We start from the raw sequence: 12,229 nt of genomic DNA on the forward strand, positions 1-12,229 counted from the left end.
TTGACCACTTAGATGGGGGGCATCTGAACACTCCTGGCACCATAACAACAGCACGCTATTGGGGCTATGTGGCTTGGAGTGTATCTTTAATTATGATAAAGACCTGGGTACAAGTCAAAACCTTGCGGTGTCCAATAAACCTGCTTAAATTTATTACAGTGAGTGCCTGAGATGTTTTCTTTTATCTTTTATTATGAATCAGGGCTACAAAATGTCACGATTAAGCAGTATGAATGTGGCTGGTGACACTTAGAAGAGTACACTGCATATTCTAAATTAGTGGAGCCGCTCTACTCTTTTTTAGTTGAAGAGAAACAACAGCTATTCAATAAAGTTACAAAATACATGCGCTTTGACACATTCACAATGCTTCTAAATATGCTTTACACCAAAATAAAGACTGGATCTACATAAAAATTGTATTTACTTTCTTGGCATTCATAAGAGAAGTAAAAACTACTACAATTAACAAACAAATCCTCGATATATATGGTCACTATAGTCACCAGAACCACTACAGCGTAATGCAGTTGTTCTGTTGTCTGTAGCCTGTCCCTACAGGCTTTTCAATTTAAATGCTGCCTTTTCAGAAAAAAAACCCTCTAGTGGCAGTCTCTCAGACAGCGCCTAGAGGTGTTTCCTATCTCAGTGTGCAGCACTTATGGTTCCCATGGAGATGCATGGATTCAATGCATCTCCATGAGGAAATGCTGAATGGCGTAGCATGACGCAAAAGCCTCCCAATGCTTTTCTATGTAAAAGCATTGGATTTGCTGAGATCATCAAGACTGATGATCTCAGCCATAGAGGCGGGGCCAGTCATGGTGAGGTGAGAAAGGTGTGGCGAGTGAGAAAAGCTGAGTTGAACACCTTTTTTCACTGCAATCTGAGGGGGCCCGGACAACCTAAACAGCCACTCCAGTCTACAGTGTTAGGAATACATGTTGCATTCCTAACACTAATGTGTTCCTTTCATATTTTTAGATAAACTTTTAAAATTATTTGTAAAAATTTAAAACCATTTTAAAAATGTATTCAAAAATATTATATAATTTGAAAAGCTTATCTAAAAATATTAAATCAAGGCCAAGGGGACTGGCTCAACATTTTCAACACAATACATATAATTCTGCAGTTTTACAAATATATCTTACATTTACAAGAAAATGAAATAAAAATTTCTATTAAGTGTATCTCACAGTATAAAATTATAAACTCAAGGAAATGGCTCAAACAGGCAAGGACAAAAACAAGATTCCCAGTTGAAATTGGGGCAGCCGCTCCCTTCGCAGTGCTTGGCCAACCATAGGTGGAGGGTTATCATTGTTGGGGGAGAGTCTGTGAACGGGCGCAGCCATGGATTGTAAGTAAATATTTTCCTCCAAAACTGTAAACCGTAATTACAATGATATGGCTTATTTATTATCAACCAGAGGTTTTAAATATTACGAAGTAAATCCATTTTATCACTTTTAGGTAATAAGAACTAATTTCTTTATTGCATTCAGGGTTATTTACTAAACTGCAATTCCTAATGAATTCCTGACAATTCACAGTTTAGTGAATAACCTTAAAAATGTACATACTGTACTGTAGAGCATAAATATCACAACACTAAAATGCTACACTTTTTAAAACAGAATATATATATATAGTATTTCAATTGTGATCGGGCTATGTACTCCCTCTACACTTTACGGCTTAATAGCAATTTTTAAATCACTATTGTTGGCATGTCCATGCATTTTTTGGACAGTTCCCCCTGTCTGTCATATATTGCTAAAACTTAATAAAAATTCAGTTATAAAATGGTTACTTACGCCAAGAACCTTCCTCTGGCAACGAGCGCAATCTGGAGCAAAAAACTTCTCATAACAAATTTCACAATAGAGAGATCCTTGCTCAACGACAAAGCCCATCTCTGCCATATTTTTCTTGCAGTGAGCACAGTTGAATTCCTCTGGGTGCCACGATTTCCCCAAAGCTAGCAAAAATGGCCCTCTGTAATGATAAATAAAATGTACAGTTTAGGATTGTTAACAAAATTTGACCTGAATGTGCTTTTGCAGATCTAAACAGTATGCATTGTGTGTTTTACATTACCAAATAACAGTTTGCCCCAAAGCTGTTAAATCTTATAAATATAATATTTTATCAGTTCATTTTTCAAGATTGGAGCTATTTGTTGCACACATGATCTCTCATAGAAATATATAACATAAATTGAGAAACATTCTAGGGACATGTAGATAATGTACATGTTATTGTACAGGCAGGAGACAAAATTCTTCCATATGACTTCATCAATCATTGGGTTGCAATATAACAAAATATTTATGTAACTACAGCAGCTATAATAGATTACATACACTCTAGGAGGCAAGGACAACAATGTAACACTTTTCTCGTGTAACACTTTTTCTAATGTATATACAACTCCTGGTGGCTTCTGAAGTCAGAAGCTGAGGATGCAATCGAACCAGAAGATGGTGGCACTGTGGAGGGAGAACGTTAGGTTTGTATATCTCCCTTCCTTCCTTTATCCCTGGGTGTCACCAGGCCAACAGAAATGTCACCTTGGGACGTCTTTGGAAGAAAAGAAAAAAGACTCCATTTGACAGTGCCGCTTTAAATCTTTATGTAAAAATAAAGATTTTGTCAACAAACAAGTCTATTCTTTATGATTTACTTATTTTTATATAATCAGTCCAATTACCTGGAGTTTATCTGAGCAATGCAAAAGCTAACACATGATAATTCCCAAGGATCTATACAAGCACCTTTATACACCAATGGCCTCTCAGTTATGTACAGAGCCAACAATACCAGCTCTTATGTACAACAAAGTGCTCTCTTCTCTCAGTGTCAGCACAGACTAATTTAACTGAATCATTAACAAAAGACTGACACTAAAGAAGACAAGTATTCCTGTTCCAGACAGGATTATATTTCTATCTGTATTAAAAAGACAGGCTTCGCTAGGTACAAAATGGAACACAGGGAGTGTGGAAACACAGGAATATTAGAGGGAACCAGGGACACAGAAGGTAGATTTTGGCAACAGAATCTTTGCACAATGATAGCTCTCAAAAGATTACAAAGCTGACATTCTCTGGTCAAAACACAAGTTCAACTTCAGGTGAACTAGGGATTATGTAGAAGAGAATAATCGCGTGACATGCTCTATATGATTTTTTTTCCATAGGGGCATTATTCCTGTTGTACAGAGCTGTATATAAATCTGCAACATGCTATATTAATGTATTAGATATTCCTTTAGAAAGACAGCGCAGTTGCAAGAGGAAATGAGAAGAGGAGATTTAATGAGAAGTCAAATATCTGCTCACCAAGATAAACAGTCAAATGAGCACTGTTCTTTTTTTAAAGAATCTTGACTCAGTTAGTCAAGTCAGTTAGTGATGATATCAACAAAATCCCATACCAAATTCTTACTAAAATTGTTTTCCCTTATCTTACAAAAAATATGCAAGACTTTACAAAACCTACTTCTCTATCTACATTAATGTATTCTTCGGATGATTAAATGGTTATATGGGTTGATTATTAACTCATTTACCAAATAAAACCTTCAATCTACACTTTACATTTTACAATATACATTTTCTACTGTAGGAGCTTTAACACTAAAGGCAAAGTATTTGTATTTGACATTTGCCCATGTATACACATTACCTCTACCCCAATATATTATCCAAATATTGTATAAAAGTGGGAGATGCAGTGACACAAATAACATCATTGGAAATGCCAAAAGGGAATGAAATGTCCAGAAAGAAGCCAGGTCTGACCCAAATAATTGACAGGTTAGCCTGATGTGAATGAATGCTAGACTGCCTGTCAATCAAGCAGACAGGCCAACCAAAGTAAAAGAAATTAGGGCCTGTCCCACTAAAAAACGATACTGTTGGGAGACCTGTACAAACATTTTTTAATACTATGGTTACATTTTTTGGAAGCTACATTCCCTGAAATGCCTTGAAGCTCCTGACAAATTCGTATAAGCGGGGTATTACAACTATTTCAACTTTTTTTAAATTTATTTGCTGTTACTGAGAAGTAAAAACTATTTCTATCTTTGTATATATGTCCACTTTGCCTTTGTTAATGATACCTGAGAACTAATGACGTATAACAAGTAGTTATGCTATCAACATGTGCACCAACTAACCAAAGGTGACTGTCAGGTTCCCTTACTAATACAATGAAGAACACTAATTTTGATAGAATTAAGCACAGCGGCTCTTATATTAATCACTCAGGGGATCATCTGACTTTTAACCGTGCCTTCCAATAAGAAGCCACAGTTAAAATAAATCCATACATGTACTGTGGAACTATCTTTGGAGAGTAGAGTGTGATCATGGTGTATATGTTGCTACATTATGTCTGCCAGTTTTGCATGCATGCAGAGTCTGCTTGTGAAAGTACAATGGGTACTGTACTAAATATTACTTCTAGAGTTTGGATTTATTTACAAGAATCTCAGTCTAGAGGACACTCAGATTCAGTAGCTGGATCCTTGTGATAGTACATTTTATTTGGGGCTGCAAAAAATGATTTAAGCAGAAATTCATAGCTTTTTAAAAAGATAATAAAGAACAGTCATACTGTTACCACACTCTGCTTTATAGAATGATACAATTATTATATAGGTCAAACCAAATAAAATAAAGTGGTGATAAAACACAATAAACTTTAAATGTATTTACATTTTCATCATATCAGTTGATTATTTCACACATCATATAGCATGTGTCCCCATGCACCTGCAATATGATGAAGATTAAAAACATGGCAATTTCTTTGCCGGTACAGAAAAAAGTAAAACCACAAGACATGAAATTATAACAGTCCTGCTGGATTGACTCATGTTGGATTGTATGTAAACTAGTGACCTGTGACTGCTTTTACAAAACCAGATCTCATTTTATGACTTTAAAAGAAAATATAGTGTCCCTTTAAATTGAATGGAGGCAATTAATCCAAGGGTTAAGCTTAGCAGATAGGAATTAGTTTTTCACCATCTGAGTCAATGTTGGCAATACATTAAAGAAGACGGCTGGGATATTTGCCTTGTTCTGGATCATCAAATGTGATATTATGAAAGGTTGAATTTGATACTTTCCACATAATTGCGGTATATGTGAATTTTGTAATATCTACCATAGCCTTAAGCAAAGCTATCCAACTGTTGTCTCATTCTTCATATACTTGATTATCAGGTCAATCTGAACACACAATGAGCACTAAAATGCAGTGTCTATTAAATGTTGACAATTAACAGACTGGTAAAGGCAAAGGGCAGATCTGCTCAGATCATGGGGGTCTCCCTTGAGCACCTGCCAGAGCCTAAGTGCAATCGCTTAGCTGTTGTGTTCTCCATTTATTTAAAGGTCTGCATACAGCACAGACTTCGAGCACTGCATACATCGGTCAGTCTGGGGCCACTAAATGAGGGGAGCCCCAGGTATTTATTGACACTTGGGTCTCCCTGGTGTGAGCAGGGATTTAACAACCACGTTGTAGTAATAGGTATTTAAATGCCCATTTAGAAGGCTGTCAACAGTGCTCACTGTGAGCATTGCATGCAGCGCGTTTGTCAGTCTGGGACCAATACACAGGGCCCTAGCTGATAGAAAAGATCCCCAGATATCAACTGATACCTGGGACTATTGGTGTGATCAGGGCCGTCTTTAATATCACTAGGACCCTTGGCAAAGCATTTTCTTGGGCCCCCTGGGCACCCCCCACTCCCTGGCATGCAATCGCACCTTTCACATACATACTTACACAGACATATACACGGACAGACATACTGACACAAACACACAATCCCTGTTACATTCCAACGCTAAATGCTACCCTAATGGCATTAAAGCCTACTATATGGAGGGCGATATTGAACTTCCTAAACACCCTGAAGGGGTTAAAACAGTTTGTAATTATAAAATTAAATCAAGCATTTGTTTTGCAAGAATTATGTGCTTAGCAGTGTATGAACTAGAAAGAAAACACAGGGCTTAGTAAAAACAGACAATGAAGAATCTTTAAATATTTAACATGTTAAATAAAATATATATAAATATTTAACAGCACTAATAAAAAAGTTATGTTGTCTAAGGGATCACTTTTAGCTTTGTAATTCAAGGGCTCTTGTACGTGAATGAATAAGGCATAAATGTCTTCAATGTATTTTGGCTTCAAAACAGGTGTACTAGTATGTCACTTGATACAACTGCCCGTTTCCTTCAAGCTAATCCTGCCACCAAGGGCACAAACTGTAATTAAATTAAAGAGACCAGCTGTAGCAATCAACATTAGATTACGAACAGTGAAAAAATACACTTTACTACACATAAACAAGTGAAAAATTGTCCAGGGCCAGGGCCAGGGCCAGCGCATCCTATACGTGACTTAGGGGGGGGGGGGGGGGGGGGGGCACACAGCGCTCCCACCTGCCAGTCACTCAGTGTAGCGTTTCATGTCAGTCCGGCCGGGTACAGGAAACAGAAGCTCCTGTACCGTGGTCCGCGCTGCCTGGCCACGCTACAAAAGGTAGGAGGCACAACAGGGAAGGGATGGGAGATGGCTCTAAGGGACACTGGGGCGGAGGGGAGACCACTAATGGACACTGTGGGAGGGATCAGAGACCACTAAGGGACACTGAGGGACGAGAACTCTAAAGGACACTGGCTGGTGGGGGGGGGGGGCGAGGGGGTGAGAGACCACTAAGGGACACTGGGGGGGAGGAGAGACCACTAAGGGACACTTGGGGGGGGGGGACCACTAAGGGACACAGGGGGGGAGGAGAAGAGACCATCAAGGGAAAGATGGGGAGAAGAGACCACTAAGGGAAAGGTGGGGGGGGGGGGCAGAGACCACTAAGGGAAAGTGGGGGGGACTAGAGACTACCTTAGTGGGGAGGGGAGAGTTCTAAGGGACAGGAGGGGAGACCTCTAAGGGACGGGGTAGAAGTAGAGTTGAGACCACAAAGGGACAGGAGGGGAGACCTCTAAGGGACGGGGTAGAAGTGGAGTTGAGACCACTAAGGGACAGGAGCAGTGAAAGAGATCATTACGGGACGGGGGGAGTGTAAGGCTGAGGAAGGGGTGAAAGAGAAGCACAGAAGGGCTGGTAGGGGGGACAGAGACACACAGAGGGGCTCAGGAGAGAGACACACAGTCGCTTGTGAGGGAGACATACAGAGAGGCCTGGGGGGGGGGGGGAGCTGGGAAGAGTTAGAAACCAAGGGGCTTGGGGGAGTAAAATATGCAAAGGGGTTGGAATGATGTAGGAGACATACAAAGAGGGGGGATTAGAGACACACAAGGGGCTTGTAAGAGATGCACTAAAGGGGAGTGTAAGACACAAAACTTAAAGAAAAAATATTAAAAAAATTATATTAACAAAATAAATAAAATAATAAAAATAAAGAGCTGCTCCCCTCTCAGCCCCTATCCTACCCCACAAACCCTATCTTTCACACTACACACATAAACAATGCATCCTTACACATACACAGAAACACACATGCACAGAATGCATCCCTACTCACACACAGACACACTGAAACTTACAATACATCCTACACAAACAGAAATACACCATGCTTCCCTTGCACAAACAGAAACACACACTGCATCCATTACACACACACAATGCATACCTGAAACACACACACACACAATGCAGCCCTTGCACACATACACAGAAGCACACAATGCATCCATTACACACACACACACACAGCTTCTCTTAATGCATATCTTATACACACTAAATGCACCCCTTACAGGCACACACACTGCATTACATTACATACACAGAAACACACCTTGCATCCCTTACACATACAAACACAGATTCACACAATGCATCCCTTACACACACACACACACCCAGAAACACACAATGCATTCCTTACACACAAACACACACTGCATCTCCTATACACACCCACTACATCCCTTACACAAACTGCTATCCATATACACTACATTCCATAAGAACACACACACATTACATCATCTACAATAACACATATCACATCCCCTACACACATGTACTCCACTCCCTGTGAGCAAACTCATGGGTGGGTCTTGTAGGCATTAGGCTTATGGGCAGGCCTTGTAGGCATTCTCACAGTCAGGCCCTGGGGGGCACAGACTGTGATCTGTGTTAGGGGTCCCAACAATGGAGCTGCTTCCTGTTCGCTGTTTTTGTGAGCACTGCCTCCAGAGAGCCTGGTTTAACACCAGACCAGTGGAGCCAGACTGCAGCCTGAGCCCAATTTATACTTTAGTGTATAACGGTTTTCTTGTGGATCTTCAACACTAATTAATCAGCTGCTGAGCCACTTCAAATCACACAGTGTCCGCTAAAAAATTATAAGGCAGGGGTTTCAACATTTCTATGTTTCCTAGCTTGCTACCACCGCCAAAAGGGGTGGTAGCCTATAGCAGGAGAAGCATCAAGTAAAAATGCTGAGCTGTATATCGAGTTACATTTGCAGATCATTGTAGTAGCTAAAAACAAGTCATAAGTAAATAAATATATCCACATATATTTTTCATAATATTTAATAATTTAAACCGCCTATCTAAAATATTATTCAGAAAATAACAATGGCAGAGAGTACAAAAACATGTTACCTGATGACCAAGTTGCAAATGGCACACATAGGTGTACGTGTGCCTGCTGGTATGTGTTCTGCTCTCTGAACCAATGTATCCTGGTCTGCAGAGGGAGGAGGGCCTACAGGCTTGATAGCAGCCCCTGATCTTGAAGCAGGAGGGTTACTAGTGATCCGTCCAGTTAAGGGAGCTGAAAGGAAAAGCACATGTTTAATAGAAGGATACTGGTCTACAAAAACTTACAAACTTGTGGGAAAACCAATTAAAGTGTATAGTTAATCCCATTGGTACTCAACCTATCACTGAACACCTACCAACCTAAAAAATGTTTGCTTAAGCATAGTCCGCACATGAAATAATACATATTTTGTGGTTATACTGCTGTTCAGGATTTCCACAAAAAACAATATTGATGTTTGGTAGATTTAGATTATTCATTGTTATATAGCACCCCTTAATTCCATTAAGTGCAACAAAAAAAAACCCTTTAGAGGAAAAAATATCACCATTAGGCAAAGCTGCCATGCTGAGCGGTCGCTCTGGAGATGAGCTCCGTGCAAAAGCTCTCTCAAACAGCCAGAATCAGGGCACAAACTCACCAAATTGACAACTAGGCGACCTGGAGAAGGGAGCCCTAACACCGGGGATCAACCTGAGGCCTACTGGAGGCCTACCCAGACAAAGCGAGGGACTACAACCACTTACCTGGAGGTCTCCCCGGCATATTTCCTCCTCCCCCCCGCCGGAGAGGGATATCCCGGCAACTAAAGCCTGGAACACAGAGAATCAACTACAGAAGTGACTGTCCTACACAGCCGGAACAGCACCAGCACTCATCCGGTCACTGAGAAGCAGCTAAGATGGCCGCCCAGCGAAGGCCCCAAAAACTAAGCACTCACGCTCAACCAACCTTGAACCCCCTGGGGGAATTCAACCGATTCTGCGTGAGCCTCTGGACCATGCTGAGCGACCGTGGAATGGCTTACCCTCTGGCGGTGAAACTAGTGGCCACATGGATCTGTCCAGTGACCCGGCAGCACCATTATAGGTATCCACTACACGCATCCAGAATGGCAGCCAGACCCTGCAAACACAGACGACACCACCATGCTGCAGGATCAACCGCACTGGTCCCCACACTCACGAGAACGAGACTACCAAACCAGCCTCCCACATAAGCTACTCACTGGCTCCGGGAACCGGCGTCAAGCAAAGCTCACCTCAATCCCTCCAAGTCACAGCTGCAAACCAGGTAGCCGCACGGCTGAACACCCCACTGAACACCACCGGAGCTGGGCCCCAGTTCAGGGACGCCTTCAAGGAGACCAATACTGATGACAAGAGACACGTCAATGCACTGGGCATCGGCTGAAGAGCCTAGCTCTGTGCCTCTCAAGTGAACATGCCACACTTGCATCTGCAGGGCACGTTCACAGCCGGCAATACCATCGACATATGGACTACCCACACCTCGTAAATATAACTATCACTGCATAGACTAAGTGTTTTAAGTGGACAATGCTGGCCAAACATATAGCCTAGCTACACGGAGATGCCGTAAAGTATGCCATAGACTACCTCTCGTTATTTTTTGTTTAGTTCAGGACCAGATAGTCTAAGCTCTCATCTGCGATTTATAATCTGTCCACTTGTAGTTAAGGTGCAGCAGATTAGCATGTTACCACATACCCAGCAGCCAAATACTCTAACCGCAATAGCCTGAGCTACGAATTAGCATTTTGGTACAACATTTATTGCACTGTTCCAAGCGATGCCTCAGTATTGTTTTAAATGATGTTTTATAGTTACACAAATGAGAACTACACTGTTGAAATAATAATCCTAATAACCTAAAATATGTGCCTGACTAACATATGTCACAACCTGCATTGCAAATGTTTTCCAACCTATCCTGATGTCGCTGTTGTGGCGCACCAGGGCTACTTGTTACTATCATGCACAACAAAAATAAAGAATAAAATAAATAAAAAAATCACCATTACAACATACAGTAGGTAAGATCTAGACAGTGGTTACTATGCTTCTCCCTGTCTTTGTAATAAACATGCACCTGTGCTTAAGAATGCAGACTGCCAACCAGACAAAAAGGAAAACAATAGTGTGAATAACATTGCATAGAGACAGGCCAATATATATATAAAGTAACAGCAAAGTAGTCGAGGCACTCAAGATCTTTATACATCAGCAGATTTATTGGAAAAACATGATACAGCAACCTTTCGATTCCTACAGGGATCTTTTACCAAGATTCAGGGATTCAAGCTTGATAAAGATCCCTGAAAGGGATCGAAACGTTGCTGTATTTGTCATGTTTTTCCAATAAATCTGCTGATGTATGAAGATCTCAAGTGTCTGGACTACTTTGCTGTTACTATATGGATTAGGGGTTTTCCAGCCCTAGGTACAGTGCACCGAGGCCTACAGGTAATGCGAGTGCGGATCCCTCCTTTTTTTATATATATAAAGTAAATATCAGGAGCATAAACACAGTCTGCAGTTGCTGTGTGTAATACACCCACTGCATCTGAGAAATCCCTTTTTTATTGCAGAATGTAGTGCTATATTTGTGTTAGTGCAGTGTGCATGCTACACTGCAGAGGCGACACTGGATACATCATGTCTCTGTGTATGATGAAGGGACATAGGGCACAAGAGAGAGAAAAGATAGGAGGGACTATTACAAGTGTGCAAGGATATATTCATACTGAATATGAGGAGAATGAAATAATGGAATTACAGGCCCTCGTCCATCGTAAGACATATGCTATCATAAAACATTGCTGGTTAAACTTTGCTTAAATTATGTTCATAGCACTAAATTAATCAGTTTGATCTACATCATTTCACCAATTAAAATACATTTGAATCGCAAAACAGGCACACATGCTGCTAGCAAAGATATATATATATATATATATGAAGCTGACAAAACCATTTGAAAAGAATGTAAACAATCTAAGCACAAAAAACGACATCTTATTACAGTTGTTTTCTGCCAAAAACCTTGTAAGCATCACAGTTTGTGAGAAATTACAAATTTTGCATTTGTCAGTCAGAATACCTCTGGTGTATGTCAATCAAACAGCAAATAGAGACACTTCCTCGTAAAGACATTAATTATTTGAAAGCCTACACGTTTGGCACACTATGATAACCATTCAATTGCCTGAGCTTGTCAATCGCTGCGCAAGCCCAGTAGGTCCCTAATGCTTCTCTATGAGAAGCATCACACTGGACCAGAGATCATCTGACAGGAAGTAATAGCTGCCCAATAAAGACTGCCCAGCACTAGAAGAATGGTGAGTAAAACCACTTCTTATATTTTAAAGGGAGAAGGGGAAACTTTGTTAAAGTTAAGGAACACTTCAAAATTAACGATACACATATTTATTTTTAATGTTAGAATGTTTCCTTAAGTTTAGCAATACATGCCTGTTAGTACGGAATTCAAACAATGTGTGTGTTGCTTTCTTTTAACTTATTGTTACATAGTGACATATAAGCTAAATTAAGTCTAATCTCAAATATTAATACTGGACCCTGGATTTAATAAT

The 12,229-nt window shown here is 40.4% G+C and overlaps 1 protein-coding gene across 7 annotated transcripts in view; it reads right to left on the reverse strand.

The window, feature by feature from the left end:
• The window catches only part of PDLIM5 (PDZ and LIM domain 5), a 174,943-nt gene that overhangs the window by 10,937 nt on the left and 151,777 nt on the right, over positions 1 to 12,229 (reverse strand). For all 7 annotated transcript variants that reach the window (XM_063458633.1, XM_063458627.1, XM_063458626.1 and 4 more), the window contains 2 exons: positions 8,673 to 8,844; positions 1,821 to 2,001 (listed from right to left, as the gene is read on the reverse strand). In XM_063458633.1, the coding sequence (XP_063314703.1) occupies positions 1,821 to 2,001; positions 8,673 to 8,844 (353 nt within the window). The remainder of the gene's footprint in view (positions 1 to 1,820; positions 2,002 to 8,672; positions 8,845 to 12,229) is intronic.

The sequence above is a fragment of the Pelobates fuscus genome, chromosome 6 (assembly GCF_036172605.1).
Source record: "Pelobates fuscus isolate aPelFus1 chromosome 6, aPelFus1.pri, whole genome shotgun sequence".
Classification (NCBI taxonomy): domain Eukaryota; kingdom Metazoa; phylum Chordata; class Amphibia; order Anura; family Pelobatidae; genus Pelobates; species Pelobates fuscus.